The following is a 20,151-nucleotide window of genomic DNA, read 5'->3' on the forward strand; positions in this document are numbered from 1 at the left end:
TGGCAAAGGCGGCAACAACTCAGGAAAGAACAAGAGCAACAGGGGATAAAGAAACCGCTTTCTTTGATAACTGTAAGTATAACATAGCCTAAAAAATACAAATACAAACAAAAGTAGCCAAATTGTGGCTTTTACACTGCTACAAACATAGCCGTTTTTTTAAACCAAGCGATAGCAAACTGTTTCCATCTGGTGTTTTTCTGTTTAAAATTATACACCATTGCTCGCCAGCGTGGAGTATTGTCATTCAAAAAATAAAAATAGGCTAATGTAAATGAATAACCAATGATAAAACATATAGGCTATTTTGATCATTATGTCTACGTCTACATACAAAAACAAATAGCTAAAAAACTTTTACACAGGGGACAGGGCATTTAGAAAGTATCAATACGCCTATTTGCTCTTACGTAGCCAATTACCATATTTCCCCATTATGTTTTCCCTTGTAAAACAGGATTGCGCAACGCGCTGGGGCAGCAAGTATGCAATGACAGAGAGGATCCTGGCCCTGCTGCCTTACATCAGAAGGGTTTTTGCCGACGACAGGAGCCGGCGCACACTACCAACCATAAGCTGGCAAGATGTAAGCGTGCTGGAGGCTGTCAAAGAGGGACTGAAGTCTGTATCTGAATTTACAGACATTATGTCGAGTGAGCGTGACGTCACCATTTCATCGTTGCTGCCTCTGCTGCACTTGATGAAAGATACCCTCAAGGAGAAAGACACTGATGTCAAACTGACGGCATATATAAAACGAACAATCCTGGAACAGCTCGACAACAGATACGACAACGACAAGACCATCCAGTTAATGCGCACAGCTAGCCTCCTTGACCCGCGGTACAAGGCCCGTCACATGAGTGCTGCCGACCTGGACTATATCAGATGCCAGCTGGAGGATGAAATGGTGCTGTTCTGGAAGAGGGACACCCCCAGGCCACCTGTGAGAGTCACAGATGAGGAGGATGCAGGAACCACCCAGCCAACCAAAAAGAAAAAAACACTGGGCAGTCTTCTTGGCACAGTCAAGCCTGCTGTCGTTGCAACGCCGGAGCAGCGAGCGCACGCTGAAATGGCAAATTACCTCCAAGAAGAGGTAGCTGATGGAGAAACCAATGCCCTTGAATGGTGGAGGAGGAACGAAAGCCGCTTTCCCTTCATGGCAAAAATGGCACAGAAATATTTGTGCATTCCCGCGACTAGCACGCCTTCGGAGCGCATTTTCAGTAAAGCGGGGAATGTTGTAACCCGGTACCGCAGTCTGCTAAAGCCAGACAAAGTCAACATGCTTGTCTTCTTGTCAAATAATTTGTAAGCAAAAGTAAGCAAAATATATTTTTTATTTTCACTTGTTTTCGTACAGTAGGCTGCAGTGTTTTATTGCTTAATGTTTTGTTTTAAGCTTTAAGTTTGTTCGAAATAATGTCTAATGATAGACAAACCTAAATAGGCCTATTATTTTGGAGTGATTTAATGTTGGTAGCATTTATATTTTTGTAAGACAATCTACCCTTGTGCTGAGCTTTTTTGTTTGCACATTATTTCGTTTATTACAGCCTATTATTTATTTAGAAATATAGACTAAAAGTAGGTTTCGCGCCACAGCCTGTTGGTGAATAATTTCCAGGCTGTAGGCTCTTTATTTTTTTGAAGTGAACTATGTTGACAGCTGTTAGCAGTCGCTTATTTATTTACTTATTTATTAAGTCTATGTAAGACAAAAGTGTCTGTGACTCAAAATTGTATTTTGTTTTGGTTATTTGTGTGAGGAGCATTTCATTTACGCAGGCTGATCTCTCGATTTAAATGTGCCGTGTAAAAGTAAAAGTTACTTGTTGTTCAAATGTACGCGTGAATTATTATATTTTGTGATTAAAAAGAAAGATAATATAGCACACCACTTGTGGCGCACAGAGAAAAGTGTTTGGTAAGCAAGCAAGAATATGAAGAACAGAGGAGACGTGAAAAAGAGAGATGGCGTCCGTGGCGCGGACCTCTGGAAAAAGTGAGAAGGAAAAAAAAGACGCAACAGGGTTGTAATTAAGGGTTTAATATTCAGTCCTCAGTTGCACCGATCAAAGGGCTCTGTATGCAGACGTGTTGCTCCACCAGAAACATTTTCAAGTACACAGTAGGGCGCAGGTTGTAGAAATTATTTCTTTAACATCGAATAGCAGTAAATTATTAAAAGATCGCCATTTGAAAAAAAAAATCACGATCCTCCCTTCGATCGCCGATAGACGATCCGATCGAAAATCACTCCATCCCTAATACGTGGATCATAATGGGGTTTAATGGGAGAGCAGCAGAAATATTCATCATGTCATGACTCTGTTTCCACCTTTAAATCCCGCCTGAAAACGCTCCTATTCAGAGTCTCACACTAACTATGCAATCACGTTATTGCTTATTTATTGTACTGATGCACTTTATAGTCACATTCATATTTATTCTTTATCTTTGCACTAAATGTTACCTGATTTATATTGTTTGATGTACTGTTGTTGTGTTTTATGAGCCTTGTAAGGTGTCCTTGTTTGCTTTGAAAGGTGCCTTTAAATAAAATGCATTATTATTAGTATTATTATTATTATTAATATTATTATTATTATGGGATGGGCAATGTTGCAAAAAAATTATAACAAAATATTAAATGTCTTAATGTGAATTGACAAAGCTGCACCGGGTTGAGAAAGGTCATGATACATAAGCTTGAGATGATTAGAAATGAATCTTTGTCAGAATCACTGCATCACTATGATACTGCATCAAGTACCTTGATGAGTAAAATACTATTATACAATATAATATATGTTTTAATTTCATCTCGTAGTCTCATTGAGATTAAGATCTCCTTTTCAAGAGAGACCTGAGAACACAATCAGCAAACAGAAACAACACAACTAAGGCCAGATAATGACAAAAGACAGAAGAATGATAAAAACAAGATAACAAGAGTCACAAAAACATCAGATAATAAAGCTTTAATATATCTTGGTGGTATGGAAGAGTCTAGGTTTAGGGTTTAGGGCATCATCCCTCTTTAGAAGATACATAGCACCAGACACCAGCTCTGCTAACAAGATATTAGATACAAGATTAAGTTAAGTTCTCACTGGATTATGTTTCTGTAGTTGAGATATTAAAATGAGGTAATTTAGAAGCTTTACAGATGAATATAATGATATGATTATCTCTTTATGTCCAAGCTGGTGATACAGAGAACAAAAGAGGACACATTTGGTCATTAGTGATAAAGCGTAATGTACCATGACCAACCGGGTTAAGCAGCTCAAGCATTGATTTTGTCTGCAGACAGTTTCATAATGTACTGTATGTCATCATTTGTATTGTTAAATGACTTCTACCATGTGTCCATGTTGCATCTAATGAGCTCTTAAATTTAACGTCAGGGCTGCAATTAACCATTTTTTTTTCATTAGCAATTATTCTTTTAATTTATTTCTTGATTGTTTGGCCTATAAAAAGGTAAAATCACTGTTTCCCAAAGCACAAAATGATATCCCTAACAACAGTCAACAATGTTTTTTTCCTGAATAATATCAAAAAAGTAGGCAGTTAATTGATTTTCTCTATTTCTTTCATTCACATTTGCTATTTTTAAGCCATTCGACTGTGCATGCATTCGGCCACATTGCGCAACGCTGATCATGTCACACTGAGGAATGATGGATGACGCACTGCCATTGTCAGAGCTGTGTGAATCGGCAAGAGCAAGGCCGAGAGAAATCGCACCGCTCTGATACGACACCGTCAGCCCTTCCACAGTGCACTCATGAATGAAGCGGCACACATTTACATCTCCTCTACTGTGATTTCAGACATCTGTAGCGCCTGTCTCGATCCGTTAGAACTCATCTGCAGGCTTTGAGGGTTTTTTTGTTTTTTTAAAAACTCGAACTACATCAAATCTAAAAGATTATGCTGTCACTTTCATGTTCTCTAAAAGTGATATTAAGGTGATAATTTTCTGGTATGGTGAAGCACTTTAAATATGTCGACAAGGGGCTACAGTAGACACGAACAATGTGATAAATGTAGCTTGAAGAACCAGATAAGAAATATGTAATATAAGAATAAAAAAGGGTTTTAAATCCACTTTAAAAGAAGGAAAAATGTCTCAGAGCCAAAGCAGAAAGTCACTCAGGAAGAGCTTTGTTTTCAGCGAGGTGGAAAATTGGATTTTCTCTATTTAAGACAAAATGGCGGTGCACCTCTAGCTCTTCTCAGTGGGACCTTATTACATTCACGCAGGGTCTCAGTCTCTATTTATAGGTTTTTAGACATGTGACAGAACTGCTGGTTTTGTCAAAGACGGCTACATTAAGTAACTGAGCTGTAGGGCCGGGGAGACAGTTGGGTAAGAGAGCAGAATGTATTTTTCATTCCTGGATCTCTCTATCAGGATGCCTTCAGTCATCCAGTAAAATGAATGTGCAGGGCTTTATGGTCATAAAAATGCAGAGCAACTTAATAGCTTGCTATAAAGGAAAACGAGTCCTCACATACATTGCAAAGATATAAGAACATGCAGAAAGCAAACTGGTTTATATAGAAATAGAATATATATATATAGCTCATCATTCATTTTTCTGTTGTCAGGAGCAGCAGGAAGAGGACCAGGTATCCCACAGGTCGTCCACCAGTCGTCTCTCCAGGTCTCCTTTGAGAGGAGTGAAGAAGGTGAAAATCATGCAGTGCAAGGTGACACTGCTGGACGGCTCGGACTACACACTCAACGTGGAGGTGAGACGTTGTGGAAGCAGGAACCTGTTGTCATTTTTCATGCACAACATTTTATTTTTGTTTTTTAACGTTCCAGTGGAGCAGAGGTCAACTTTAAAGATGCTGCATTGTAGGATTTAACATCAGTAATGGAGTAAAAAGCAATGAATCCATACTGTAAGTCATTAAGCAGAAAATTCATCTCCAATTATGTTGATATTCATTCTTCAAGTTATTCTACAGGCAAAAACACCAAACCTTCTCTAGTTTTAGCTTCTCAACTGTAAGGATTTTCAGCTTTTCTTCATCTTCATTTCTTCATTTGACAGTAAAATAAATACATTTTGGTTTTGGACAAAATTAGCTGAGACTAATTTGAAGGCCTGAACCTGGTACGGCTTTTAAATTCAGGTTAAAACTGTTTTAAAATGTGCAAATAGTACAATTAAATGTATAATTCTAATTTCTTTCTTATTTAATCTGAATGCATTTATAATATTTAGCTAGTAAAGTAAAACCAGAGGTTGAGAAGGACTCTTGCCTTCTCTTTGCTATCAGTTTGGAGCAGAAAGTTAATTTCATTTTTAGAAACAAAAAAATGCAACGTGGTATAATTCATGCTTTGGTTCCAAAACATTAAATTTATGGTCACAGCAGCTTTTATCGCTGCATTAACTTATTAAAACAAAAAAATCATCCCACCTTCCTGATTTTAAGACTTCTGGATTTCTCTGAGTATTAATCTTGAGCTATTTGGTCTTTTTTTACTAACATAAAATCAAAATGTGCTATATTGACAACGCCTTCTTAGAAGCAGGGATTTCACGGCACATTTACATTTGCATTGTGTCAAACTGCTTTGTGGGATTTGTTTTTTGTCGTGAGAAGGAGAAAAAGAAAATTCATCATAGGACGATTTTTTTTATGTTTTATAGTTCTTACTTCAAAGCTCACCCACCATCCGGAAATAAACCCTGTGAAGAAAAGAGAGGGAGTAATCAGTGAAAAACACGTGTCTTTGTGTTGTGAATGTAAAGCTCATAGCAACCAACTACCCTCGCAGTGTGGCTTTTATCATAATGTGTAAAAAATTAAATATGGTAATGGGATGTTTCGCTGAAGAGGAGAAATACAGCACGAGTTGTTAATCATAAAGCGTTAGAATGAGAGAGGAGGAGGGCGAGGTGTAGGATTCATTATGTTCTCGGCTGAACCGCGTCGAAGAACTTTAATGTCTTCATTTAATCGGCCAAAATAAACTCCCGGGATGAAGCTGTTTCATAAGGAATCAGTTAGTAGGTTAGTAGCACCGTGTAACCTCCAGAGGAACAATAACTCTTATGATCTAAAACTCCTAAACGTCCACTTGGTAGAAATAAACCCACGGATTGAAAATGGATTCCAAGTCAGTCAAGAACATGTGTTGTAGTGTAGAAGCTCCTCCGCAGTATAATAGCTGCTTTCTGCCTTTTAAACAATCATTCTTTCTCTTTTTGAACATTATAAATTCAGGAATAAATCTGAATAGTGAACTCGTTTGACATTTCACCCTTACATATTTTCTTGCTTAACAATACAAAGTTGAGCCTTTTTCTCAAACTTTGGAGCCTTTCAACTTTGTACATTCTTAAAAAAAAAGTGTGCAGGCAGCATGGGTGGGGGGGGGGAGGGAGTACCAGACCCTCCTCCTTCTCCCCAAATCTCCTTTTGAGCAGATTCCTCCCCACCAGGGGCTTTGGATGGAGGGATTAGCCGACTGTTTTTGGAGGTGGTGATGGTGGTGAGATGAAGGGTTCAGACCGTGAAATAGGAGCATTTGTTGGAGGGAATCAGTGTCATTGACTCTGTGTGTTGGCATGGTTTACTCCGTGTCCCACCGCGCCACTGGAAGGATTCTTCAGGACGGCGCTCTGAAAATGGGCGTCTTACCCTTGAGACAGACCTTGAATTTATTTCTGCACTGATGATTATTCAAAAGCATTCCTCCGAGTGATGCAGCCATGCTCTGAAACTGAACTGAACTGACAGCACATTAAGATTTAAACCTAAGAAATAATGATTCTCACATACCTTGCATATTATATGCATAAGAGCGTACTCATTTATCCCAAAAAATAATTAAATCACATAATTAAAACCTGCTGCAGCTCCAGTTGAAAAAAAAAAAAAAAAAGTTCTGCAGTTATCTAAGTGAATATACCGAAAATGTACCATATATGATAAGGACTATGGCATGACATTACATTACATTACATACCCTTAAGTTGAGTGTTTACTGCATCCACAACAACTTTCCTAATTATCACTTAATGTAGTGATTTAGACTTATGTAATTAATTTGACTAATCTGTGTTAGTGTGCAGCTCTTGTAAACATCACTACGCTACGGTGTGTAACAGCAAATGCAGTGTATTGAATGACCACGTCCCATCTGTTTACTATCCTGTAATCTCTGTCCCCCTCCTACCCCCCCTCCTGCCAAGTATCACCCCCACCTCACTATGTCCCAACACCGACACACACTAGATGAGGAGTACTTAGAGCTGATTTTAGATTAGATTGGAGTGTATCAGAGGAAATGTGAGCAAAGAAATAAATAAGAAGGAAAAATGCAGAAATCATTAGGAGTTACCCATCGAAAACATAAATGGTCTCACACAGTGATCTGATGCTGGTGCTGAAACAATTAAGCAGCAATCATTTTGATAATATATAATTTTTTAAGTAATTTATCAAGCAAATATTAAAACGCTTGTTGGTTCCAGCTGCTCAAATATAAGACTTCATCCTCATCAGCATCACAAGTACACAGAGATGAACCTGCAAGTCTCACCGTTTCATATTTGATTAGCTTGCCTTTTACTTCACCTTCATGAGAGGGTTAGACACAGCCAGCACCTTTTGGGGGACTATTTACTCACATGGGTTTGAAATTTGACCTTTTTTTTTTTAACCACATCTGCACATAAGGTTTAAGCAGCATCACTAACAAATTACCATGAAATAATATCACTGTCATGCCGCAGTGTGAAACGCCGCAGTTCATCATGCAAATATTTGATTTAGCATGTTTACTGGAGATCATGAAGAATTATAGAAGTCACCTCTTTTCATTTAAGAGCAATTTTAAGTCATCACTTTAGAAATTGCTCATTATATGCTGACATTATTATTGAGTTAATTGATTAATCGACCAAAAGACTTTTAAAAAATCAATTTTAAATTCTAGTTAGTTGCAGGTCGACTGGGAGCACTTTAGCATGCCTGTTGACTTTAAGTAGCACATCACTTCCCAGAGATGGCAGTCTCTTCTGCTGCTCCATATGGTGCTCACACAATCAGGCACCTTTTTTTTTAGAGCGCTGTCGTACACAACCAAGTGGTGCTAATTGGTACAGCAGTGACACAGTAGTCATGAGTCACACCTGAATCCTGCTACCTGTAATCATAGTAGCAATATCATTACAGATGTTGTGCACATTTTATACAGTAGTCACTAATACAAACTTGAATAAAAGGCAATAGAAAACAAGATAGGTGGATAAATAATAGCTGGTTGAGTCCTACTGTAGCAGCTAAGAGTGAAACACAGCCGACACAAGCCAAGTTAGCTTATGGTGTTTCACACAGTGATGCAATTGAGGTCAGAGGATCCTCAGATAGTTGCCAGGGATTCCTCCTTCCTCCTTCCTCCTCCCAATCCCATTTGAAACCAGTCCAGAATGTCAAGATTTGACATTTTTATCCCCCTGACCTTGTAGTTTTTCCGGCTCAACTCAATTTCCTCCCGAGGGAAAAATGTCCTCAGTAATGGTTCTCTATCATTTTTTCTGCGACATGAAACTGCTGAACCTCCTCCACTTCACTTTAGAGGGTGTTAGGTCTCAGAGGAGGAGGAGGAGGAGGAGGAGGAGGAGGAGGAGGAGGAGGGGGAGGTGGGGGAGGGAGGTCTCACATCAGATTGTCTTTAATATTATAAATGATGAATATAGTTTTAAATAAATACTGTAAATACTTCAAGTTTAGATGCACATATTTTTCTTACCTCATGGAAATGCATACAGTATCTTTTCAATACAAGCGCCAGTTCCTTCATATAATAAAACATCTCCAAAATACAAGCCAGATCAACCGGCGTCATCTTCAGCTCACATTTTTGCTATTTTTTTTTTACATTTGTTTGGCAAAAATGTGATTAATCCTAAAGAGAGGTTTGCAGTTTAAAGCCTTCCTTGTGTGTGTGTGTGTGTGTGTGTGTGTGTGTGTGTGTGTGTGTGTGTGTGTGTGTGTGTGTGTGTGTGTGTGTGTGTGTGTGTGTGTGTGTGTGTGTGTGTGTGTGTGTGTGTGTGTGTGTGTGTGTGTGTGTGTGTGTGTGTGTGTGTGTGGAGGATCTGACAGTAAAGCCAGGGTTAAGTGTTCGTTGAGAAGCTACTGTCACAGCGAGGGAGCGGCAGTCTGACAAGACTCTTGCTAATTCCCTCAGAGATGTTCTGGTGAGGATTAACTCCGCCACCATCGACTTTATTGCTCCGTTAAAATCACCAACCTACTGCACACACTCCAGAGTTTACATTAACAGGATGTGTGGAAGCTTCAAGTGTTTGTGTGGATGCTTTAAACACATACATGTATCCTTGTCGCTACTACTTCTATACACGTGCCAGGTCTCCATGTGTATTATATTGATGCACAGAGCGTGTTATTGGTTTGATTCGTCCTGCTGCTAGAATAGACTGTGGCAGTGGTTTTTCAGCACATCTACACATGAAGAGCTGGCGTTAGCTCTGTGCAGGCCTGGAGGCGTCTGTGTTGTGACAACTCGAGCCTTAAAATATCCCCATCTGAGCTGGTCAAATGAGTCCGTGTAGTCCAGCCTCCTGCAGTGGGCAGATGACTGCGCTCCAGCTGATGACATCCGGCACTCAAGGCAGAGATGTGTCATCGATCGCCCCTCAAATAGCCGACGTTCACCTTGGGCTCAGAATTTGAAGGCGTATTTATACTATCGTGCTTTTTATAGAGGAATTGATCCAGTGTGATCTAGCTGGGTGAGCGTCGCTGCAATACTACGAGGGTTAGATGATGTTAGTTTAATGTGCTGCATCATCATGACGTTTCTCTAACTGGAAAAAGAATTAATTTAATGCTGCTGTTTAATTATCTTAATTTAATTAAAAAGAGAAGAAAGGCAAAAAGGGAGGAGTATAATCCTAAAGCATCACACACAGCCTGGGCCTGAGAATGGTCTTGTTATCTTGTTTTATTTCATTTTAATTGAATTATGTGTTGGTAAATTGTTCAATATAGTGTTCACGAAGCACACATATGTGACTTCCTATAACATCCTCTCTATAATTTCATCATCCATTTACAAGGTGCTAAAATTTAACACTTCTAAATGAATGACACATGGAAAATATCTTGATTAAACAAACCTTTTACATAGTAGTTGCTTGATCACAGGAAGGAAGAACAACCACCTTACCAGCTGCAGTGTACCTATCCGATAACTGTGTTGAATAACACCCCCCCCCCCCCCCCCCCCCCCCCTCACAGAAACGAGCCAGGGGCCACGAGCTGTTTGATAAAGTATGTGATCACCTCAATCTACTGGAGAAGGACTACTACGGCATCACATACCGAGATGTAGAGAATCAAAAGGTAACGGAAAATCATATAATAACAGATGTTAAGTTACACAGTAGATGAATAACGATAGAATTGTCAAAGTGTGAAGCAGAGTTGGGAAACAATCAGATATACGGGTCCATGACGTGACTATGACATTTTCAGTCTAACTGCATTTTTTTCAGTTAGAAAAAGGTTTACATTGATTAAAAAAATACCATATATATGTCCTACCTTTCCTTTATATGTACTCACTTTAACTTTTCAAAAACCCCAAGTTATTAGTAATTTTTCTGTTATTTAAAGTGACAAAATATCATGTGGTGCGACCAATAATACCAATAACTGTATTAAATTCAGAGTAAAATATCACTTTTAATATTAATCACTGATACAGTATGCTTAACTAATTGTATTTTTACATTTTTTTAAAATCATTTTTAAGCAATTTACAGGAAAAATAAGTCTTACATACATTTAAGAAGTCAACTGTGACATTATAGAAACATAAATATGAGATTATTATTTACAAAAACTTAAAAGACATGCAAATAATTTGTTTCTAAACACTTAAATTCATTTATTTTAAGATAGATCACGGTCGCACCACATGACTTTTTTAAGGTCAGTTCTAATTCATCGAGATGGAAAAACACATAAAACACCTAATTTACTATTTTCATATGTATTTATGTATACTCAGCCTTTCTTAATGTTTGAATTACTGCAATAGATATTCCCATATTTATTATTTTTAAATAAATCCTTATACGTCATTGACCCATATGCTATATAAGTGTTGGATTGAATTTCTTGGATTTTAAGGCCAAAAAAATGTGAAAATCCGTGATGATTGATGTTTCCTGTGTGTGGTTGTCTGTCGTAGAATTGGCTGGACCCTACCAAGGAGATGAAGAAGCAGATCAGGAGTAAGTACAGTAATCTAATAAAGCCACTCAAGTATTCTGACTATTCCTGTTTTTTTTAAACGGCTAAATGAAGTGTATGCAGTTATAGAAAAAAGCTGCTTTTGATAATTTAATGTTCTCTCTATGTCTATGCAGCTGGTCCCTGGAACTTTGCTTTCAACGTAAAGTTTTACCCTCCAGACCCCGCCCAGCTGACTGAGGATATCACAAGGTGAGTCGGCATTAATTTAGGCTGATTGCTTTGTGATCATTGGCAGGCATTTGCTTCTTTCATGTTTGATCATGTTAAACTGTTACTTGTGGACTTATAAGATTCACCTCTATTGGTTTGGAATGGACTAAAAGTTTAGTTTTTAAAGGAAAAAGATTATACAGATACAATTATATTAAAAAGCTTTCAAAGAAATAAGAAAGAAAATCCAAATGACTCGATTGTTTATTAATGTCTCTTCCCCGCCCTCTTAGGTACTATCTGTGCCTGCAGCTGAGAGATGATGTGGTTTCAGGCCGTCTGCCCTGCTCCTTTGCCACCCACACAGTCCTGGGCTCGTACACAGTGCAATCTGAACTTGGAGACTACGACCCCGATGAACTGGGCAGCGAGTACATCAGCGAAGTGCGCTTCGCACCTAACCAGACCAAAGAGCTAGAGGAGAAAGTCATGGAACTCCACAAGACCTACAAGTTAGTCTGAGTGTCATTTCTAAAAGTCTTTTATGCTGTAGAGAAGACAGTCATCATACATACAGCTGCCTGATATAAACAATGAATAAACCCCAGAGAATATATAAACTGGGTGCTCTTAAAACTAGTACCTTAACAATCAGTCACAATACATAAAGCTTTTTTAATTCATTAATGGACAAATTGTAGATTGATGATTATTATTTGGATCGAACTGCTTTGGATCTGCTCGGTTTAAATTACATTTTTCATTTCATTTGTTGTTGTTTTTTTAAAGAAAACACTCGTGAGCAGGCTGGCTGATGAAGTGGTGATTAACAGTTATAGACAGAAGACAACGAGATGCCTTAAAGACAATAGCAACACAATGAGTTCTCAAGGCAGTGTAAAAGCCATGCAGAGCAATAGGAAACAGCAACAGTGTCCACTATTCAGTACATGTGGCATTGCAGGCAAGGGAAGGCATGAAACACAACCAAGCAATGCTGATTGTAACCATGCAAACATGCAGAGCAACAATAAGCAATACGAAATTAATAAAATATGATATATATATCTTGATAAATGTTGTAAATGTCCCCCACTGTGGGACTAATAGAGGAATATCTTATCTTATGTTTAAAAAAATGCAGTTGCAATTTAGTAAAAATGTAATATCATACATATCAACACAATCCAGAATTATAATTATCTTAAAATTCAAGGAAAGACTTTTTGCACAAGCACCTGAATGACTTTTATAGTCATTTAAGTGCATTAAAAATATTTTCCTCACAGCTGTATGTTTAGGATAATTTCTGATAGTGTCTTTCAATTTGAAAATGTTCAGTTTTAATATTACAGTTGTAGTTTTTATTATCCAGATGTGCATCTATTCACTTAAGCCCTGAATCTGACAAGTCAGTTGTTCAGGCAACCTGAGCGAATGTTTAAAATCTAGGATAATAATCCATTCGGAAAGGCAACATGTCTCCAGACATTTGATTTATGTTTTCCTATAAATGGATCTAGCTGGCTGTCCTTTGTCTGAGCCTCCCATTCTCTCTGTATTACAATGATTTGTGAGTAATTTAATGCGGTCCTGTCTAGCTCAATGGGCGGAGCCAGACTGTAGCAGTGCCAGGATTAGGTTCTCTCTCTAAAGGCTATCTGTGCTAAAAATTGATGCACTCATGGTACTCTGTGGAGGTTCAGCTAAAAGCAACCATTACAACAAACATGCATCGTTTTGCAGAATCTTGTATGCAGTAAAGCTTTACTGCATTGTCTGTTTTAGTTCTTATTGGTATCAGTTTTACTTCTCCAGTGTTCATATTCACATTGATCGGAAAGCATCAAACCTCCCTTTGCTTTACCTGCTTAACTGCACTTTGTTGACACTGCATGTCTGATCTGTTGCGTCCTGTCCAATCAGGGGGATGACACCAGCTGAAGCAGAGATTCACTTCCTGGAAAATGCTAAGAAGCTGTCCATGTACGGTGTGGACCTTCACCACGCTAAGGTAACAAGTCTTAAAAAATATATATATTAACCTTTTAAAATTATGATCTCAAGTCAAACTATAATTTGCAATAGATTATTTATTAGTATACAACATTTTAATGGAAGCAGCTCATCTCAGCTGTAGAGTCGAGATTGGTTAAAAACTTTTCATCACTCATCTATTAAACATGTGTTACAGTTTGGGAAATGCTCTTATTCACTTTCTTGTTGTGAGGTGGAAGAGGAGATTTAAACCACTTTCATGTGCGTTAAATATGAAGCTGCAGCTGCAGAGTAAACACTGGAAACAAAATCCACCCACCTGTAATGATCCATTATTGACTAATTATATTTAGTTTGTTAAATCAGCACAAAAGCTGACGTAAAAAAGAAAATGGTGGTGGTTTTAAAGGGGTAAGCGTATTTCCCAAAACAACAAAGTAGTCTTACTAATACACTGCTATTGCTTGTAATTAAAAAAAAAAAATGAATCTATGATTGTGCAGGTGATACTTTAAATATAAAAGTCTGTGTTCTCTTTAAGCAGCGAACATATTCCACTCACGCAATCAGTAGTGACGCTTGCTTCCACAACACCACTGCTTCACAAAACCTCATGGCTGCTACAGTAATGCCTCAGTTTAACATGCCACTGCTGCACCGCTGATTGACTGTCATTATGTCACTGCTTCCTCTGTGAATTTGAAAAGGGGTGGAGACGGGGGAAGGGTGGGGTGGAGTGGGGTTGGGTGTCTGGAGCCCAGCTTGATTTTGAATGATTTTCTTGCCATTTGTAATCCACCGGCCAGCTGGGATCAAACGCAACATTATTGCACAGGCATTACAGTAAAGAAAAAAGTGGATTACAACAGCAGGACCACTGTCATCACGAAGGCAAATTACAGTCATCAGTCTTGATATGAATCTAATATCAAAAACGCTTTGAAAGTTTAAAAAAAAAAGGGTGTAGATGCCAGCGATGGAGAGGATATTGCCATCGTGGATTTATACCCATTAGAATGGAGGAGATGACAGAGATGAGGAAGTGGCATTGATCAAAATGAGCAAACATCAATGCTCGCTGGTGGATATGTGAGTCATCGTTTTTATATTAAAGGAAAAAAATGTGGAAATCAGACCAGCATCCCTCTTTTGTCTTCTCTCCTCTCTCATTAAATGCAAAGTTGGTAGGGAGTCTCTATGAATGCTTGGCTCCAGGTGAGGGAGAGGTAAGAGGCTGCCTTCCATGTGCTTACCTGAGTGTACATGTATGTGTGTTATTATGAGTGTGTGCGTGTGTGTGTGGTTGCTACTCGTGCATGGTTTACGTACAACGTTGTCATTTAAACCTCCTACTGTAACTTAAGGCCGGTTCTTCCCGCTTTGGATCAGCACTCCCCTGTCAAATCGTCATTATTGGTTTCACCTGCTCATCTCAGGCTTTGTGCAGTGAAGAGCATCATTTCGTGCTTCATCCACCATTTTCCCCTTGAGACTTCACTGTTGCTTTTGCCATTCAGTGCTCCTCCAGTCATTATTCAACGGCACCGCAAGCTGCATATAGAAGATAAGATTACCATATGCCTGATTCCACTCTCCACCTGCCTGCTTTACCCTGTCATTATCTCAAATTGGGCTCTGCTCAAATCTTCTTTATCCTCCTGTGCACAGACTCCTGAACACCTCCCATAACAGATTGTGCCGTATAGTTTATGACGTTTAAGTTGTGCAGCACACACAATGAAAGAGTGTTGTTGTGCTCAGTCACAGGGACGAAACTAACACTTCATGGAGGAGATTCATTAGACTAATTAATGACTTTTTTTTTCCTTTTTCTGTCATCTCCTGGCGTGTGTCTCGTCCTCAGGACTCTGAGGGAGTGGAGATAATGTTGGGAGTTTGTGCAAGTGGCCTCCTCATCTACAGAGACAGGTTGCGGATCAACAGGTTCGCCTGGCCCAAAATACTCAAGATCTCCTACAAGAGGAACAACTTCTACATCAAAATCCGACCCGGCGAGGTGAAAACAGTAACAGTTATATTTCTTTAAAAATCCCTACTTATATTTATTTTTGGGAACGTCTCAAGTTGATAAGGCTGGATTTGTGTCAATTTGCTAATGAAAGCTTTTTTTTTGGGTGTGTAACAGCTTTAAAAGCCAGTTCCTTGCGGCTTTGATTTTTCCTTTTTGTTGTATCCAGTTGTATTGTAGCCAAATCTGCCTCTAACCAAGCAAGATTTCACAAGTGCACCATGCCTCCAAATTATTGCTGTTGGTTGAAAACAGCATCTGAGCTTCAGTATTTTATTAATGGTGGGAAGGAAAAGAGATTTTCCACATTTTCATTTCATTTCATCAAAGAAAATACAGATATCAAATGGAGACTAAAGTTAAGCAGTTTTCTTAAAGCAAAGCTATTTTAGAAAACGGTGTAACAGCCATTAAAACATTGAAATGCTTATTAATAAAAGAGAGGTTAAAAATAGATCAGTAACGCAGGTCAGAACAAAGGACAAAGTTGGGAAGTATTCAGTGAATCTGACATTATTTGTTTCTATTGCAGTTCGAGCAGTTTGAAAGCACGATCGGTTTCAAACTCCCAAATCACCGGGCTGCCAAACGGCTGTGGAAGGTCTGTGTCGAACACCATACCTTCTTCAGGTAAGAAACAGTAGAGAAGCTTTTACAGGAAGCACCTTTTCAAGCAGATGTAGGCAGATTTGTAAAAAGATATCGTATATCCAAACTAGTCAAACTAAAGAAAATAATCATCATATTTGGATGTTAAGTGATCACAGTCATCCCAGCCTTTACTTTACATGAGTTCTTTGTAGGGAAATAGAAACAGTGATGAGACTGTTAGTCATTGTTGTCATTTGGACAACAAGCAAAGTTGTCTTAAAGCAGAAAATTGTCTATTGGGTTCTTTCAAGTAGTGAGCAAAGCCTCAGGGCTCTCAAGAGAGGATTAAAATGAGAAGGAGTTCTAATGTTTTGTAGCACAAAGCTTTAATCTGTGTTTTATTCCTGCTTTGATTAATGCGAGTGTCTGTAACCTGTGGCAGGCTCGTATCCCCGGAGGCTCCCCCGAAGAAGTTCCTCAGCCTCGGCTCCAAGTTTCGCTACAGCGGCAGAACGCAGGCTCAGACCCGCAGGGCCAGCTCTCAGATCATCAGACCTGCTCCGCTGTTCGAACGCTCCTCCAGCAAACGCTACAACATGTCCCGCAGCTTAGACGGAGGTGAGGAGCACTTAAGGGTTATGATTAATGGCTACAAGTGTTGACACAAGTTAAAATGCTGTCAAACATGGACTCCAGTTTATTTATCCAGTATATTTTAAACTAGGATTATATTTTTAATTGTGTCATGTTGTAGATTCCTTACTTTAAAATATGAAAACAAAAAGTGCTCAGCTGGTTTTACTCAGAAGTCATTTCTGAACTGTTGGGAGGGGGAAAAAAGCAGGTTAGTGTTCCTGTCTTATTTTATTTCAAAAGGGGAAAAAAGTGTTATTGGCAAAGCTACTGACGAATTCCTGGCACATTTGAGCATCACAATGACAATAGGTATCATAACAAAAATGTGCACAAACAAATCATACTCTTTATTGCACTGCTCATATTTCCCCTGTTATTATGATTGTCTATAAACTGACACTGACTCCAGTCCATCATATCCATCATTGTCTTCTGCTTTTTCCAGCTCCAATCACAGAGAACCATGAGACTCTCATGAAAGACAGTTCCGCCGACGGGGCGGCCAAAGTCATCGCCAAGGGAGACATCATCACCACGGTAACGACAGAGAAGAAGGCAGAGGAAGAGAAGGAGGAGCAGGAGGAGGCCCAGATGGATGCCGCAGAGACGCCGGAGCCTGTTGTCACAACACCGCTCAGACAAGACACGAAGGTAAACCGCTGGACACCGTCAGTGCAGTCAAAGCTGCATTTCATGTGGATAGAAGAAGCGTTGGGAAGCTTTCATTGTTTCTTTTGTGTGTGTGTGCTTTAGAGGTAATTTTCATAAATATGCCTTTGGATTGTTGACAAAACGGATCGTGTTTCTTAGAAGCTGCTGCAACTTTATCTTTTGAGTCCGTTTTGTGATTTTAGTTTTGATTTTGTTTTTTTCTTAATGGATTTCTTAATGGCTGATCAAAAAATATCCGAGTTGCTTTCAGCTTAACCCACTGCAATAAATATAGGCCTGAGTGCTTTTCATCTTATGTGCGCTTTACTAATTAGCTTTTCTTTTCTTGTCCTTCCTTTGACCCTACACTATACTCGTGTGTGCTCATGCGTATTCGCCCCCTTCCCCTTCGCTCCTCTCCATTTACACACACGTCATCCCTTCATTGACATTTTCCCTACATCAGTGCTCCCCTAGTGTATATACAACCGACCCCCTCCGTTCAGAGCTCTCACTCCCTTCATCTCCTGTCTCATCAACTAAAGTGCGGCGAAGGCGCAGGGAGAACGCGCGTAAACGGGCCTCATCGGTTAGTCCGGCCAAAAGCATCGCTGGCTGCCGCCGCCGGCAAGCCCGAGCCGACCGAAAGGCCGCCCTGCTGGAGGAGCAGGCGCTGCTGCTCACGGCCCGCAAACAGAGGCTGGAGCAGGGCAAGAGCCGCGGCGGCACACTTTTCTCCTTCTCCCTGCACCTGCCTGACCTGTCCTCCTTCCTGGATGAGGACGGCTACATCACCTTCCCCGATCTGTCAGAGATGCGCTTCCTCCCAGAGTGCGCACATAACTTCCTGCCCATTAAGTCTCCTTCACTCATCCCCTGCTTCCTCTTCATCTTCTTCTTCCTGCTCACCACGTCCTTCTCCGTCCCATACGCTCTCACCCTCTCCTTCCCCCTGGCGCTGTGCCTCTGCTACCTGGAGCCCAAGGCAGCATCCCTGACCGCCTCCATAGCCCAGGGCTACCATGACCATGACAGTTCAGAGGAAGAGGAGGTGTGTGTGTGTACGCCTGTATGTTCCAGTACCCGCCTCTGGCTTAGAATCATTATAATGGTTAACCCCACTTTATCCTGTCCTGTATCTCGCTCTGCTGTTTCACCAGTCCAGAGCCGACCTGGAGACTTGTGTCTGTCCCAGTGTCTTTGTCAGTTCACCTACTTTCAGAACCTCATCTCTGCCCGGTCACACTCTCATCCCGTAGACTTCATCCTCATCAGCATCACAAGTACACAGAGATGAACCTGCAAGTCTCACCGTTTCATATTTGATTAGCTTGCATTTACTTCACCTTCATGAGAGGGTTAGACACAAACAGCCTGCACCTTTTGGGGGACTATTTACTCACATGGGTTTGAAATTTGACTCTTTTTTTTTAACCACATCTGCACATAAGGTTTAAGCAGCATCACTAACAAATTACCATGAAATAACATCACTGTCATGCCGCAGTGTGAAACGCCGCAGTTCATCATGCAAATATTTGATTTAGCATGTTTACTGGAGATCATGAAGAATTATAGAAGTCACCTCTTTTCATTTAGTCACTAATCTTTCACCAAATCCCATTTTTAAACGACAGCTATGTGCCTAACCCATCTCAGTATAAACCCATCGACATTCATTACTGTAGACAGTGAATGCTACAAGACCAGCTGCATGCAAACACATTCATATTCTTCTGAAGCACTCCGTCTCTCTGCATCTCTTTCTGAGAGCTAAAAGCAGCTTACAGCTTTCTGTAGAGTGCCAAGATGTGATTTTTTTCTTTCTACCTCAAGTAACACCCTTTTGAATCCCAAATGATCAGTGTAATGTAATGCAGAGAGACGGCTAAATGCATCAAATCATCCCTAGTGTCAACGTGCATGAAGAGGAGGGGGGAGGGCCTGAAAGTCAGGTTACTGTTTATCAAATTAAATTCTTCGTATCAAGTGTTATATGTTTGCACAGTGACAACACAAACATGTTTTACCCAGAATAGATTTTAGCCTTTCCAAAATCCAAAGCAAATTTCATATTGCGCTTAAATTCCAAAGTGACTGACCGAAGGTTTCAACTTCCTCTGAGTCTGTTTTTGCTTGCTTACTTTTCATTTGCTTTTCTTTCTTTTTTCTCTCTGTGTTGTTATTTTTGCGAGCCTAATCTGTAGTGTTGTCTGATAATGTGTAACTTACCGAAAAACAGCCAGAGCATTTCCATTCGTTCCATTTTTGTGATTTTTGCGAAGAAAATCTCTGTTGATGAGAAATGCATTTTCGAAGGTTTACAAGTTGGGTTTTCTCATTTTCTTGCTTGCCGCTCGGAACGGTTTCGGTCTGTTTGACAAACCAGACTGACAGCGAACAAACCGACTTTGCCTTTGACGGAGAGATGACTGCCACAGAGGTTTGTACATCGAGGAAAGCTGCAGTGTTTAAGGCATGAAAGAAGTAGTGACGGAAAAAGGGAATTAAAATCTCGCTGAATCGTAGGTTCAATGCCCATTTAAATGTTAAGGACAATTTATGCACTTGAAGTTCTGCATGTGATGCATGTATTGCACACTGATGACCTTTTAGACTTTTTACACAGTACTTTTCTGACACAGGTTTTCTACTCTGCCACCCTGTCTGTCATTTCCTCAATATGTCTTTTTCTCTGGCCTAATCCCAATTTCTGTAACGTCTCTTATATCTCTGCTTGCTTCCTCCTTCCCTTCACCTGATTTACC

General features: G+C 39.8%; 1 protein-coding gene across 1 annotated transcript in view; it reads left to right on the top strand.

Annotated features, from left to right (window-relative positions):
* epb41l3b (erythrocyte membrane protein band 4.1-like 3b) overlaps positions 1-20,151 on the top strand; it is a 54,194-nt gene that overhangs the window by 22,216 nt on the left and 11,827 nt on the right. The window contains exons 3-15 of the mRNA XM_062429763.1: positions 4,627-4,770; positions 10,306-10,410; positions 11,264-11,306; positions 11,442-11,517; positions 11,772-11,990; positions 13,405-13,492; positions 14,658-14,702; positions 15,341-15,493; positions 16,038-16,135; positions 16,539-16,714; positions 17,178-17,383; positions 17,850-18,434; positions 19,773-19,826. Of these exons, the coding sequence (XP_062285747.1) occupies positions 4,627-4,770; positions 10,306-10,410; positions 11,264-11,306; positions 11,442-11,517; positions 11,772-11,990; positions 13,405-13,492; positions 14,658-14,702; positions 15,341-15,493; positions 16,038-16,135; positions 16,539-16,714; positions 17,178-17,383; positions 17,850-18,434; positions 19,773-19,826 (1,992 nt within the window). The remainder of the gene's footprint in view (positions 1-4,626; positions 4,771-10,305; positions 10,411-11,263; positions 11,307-11,441; positions 11,518-11,771; positions 11,991-13,404; positions 13,493-14,657; positions 14,703-15,340; positions 15,494-16,037; positions 16,136-16,538; positions 16,715-17,177; positions 17,384-17,849; positions 18,435-19,772; positions 19,827-20,151) is intronic.

Source organism: Scomber scombrus, chromosome 11 (assembly GCF_963691925.1).
Source record: "Scomber scombrus chromosome 11, fScoSco1.1, whole genome shotgun sequence".
In the NCBI taxonomy this organism is placed as follows: domain Eukaryota; kingdom Metazoa; phylum Chordata; class Actinopteri; order Scombriformes; family Scombridae; genus Scomber; species Scomber scombrus.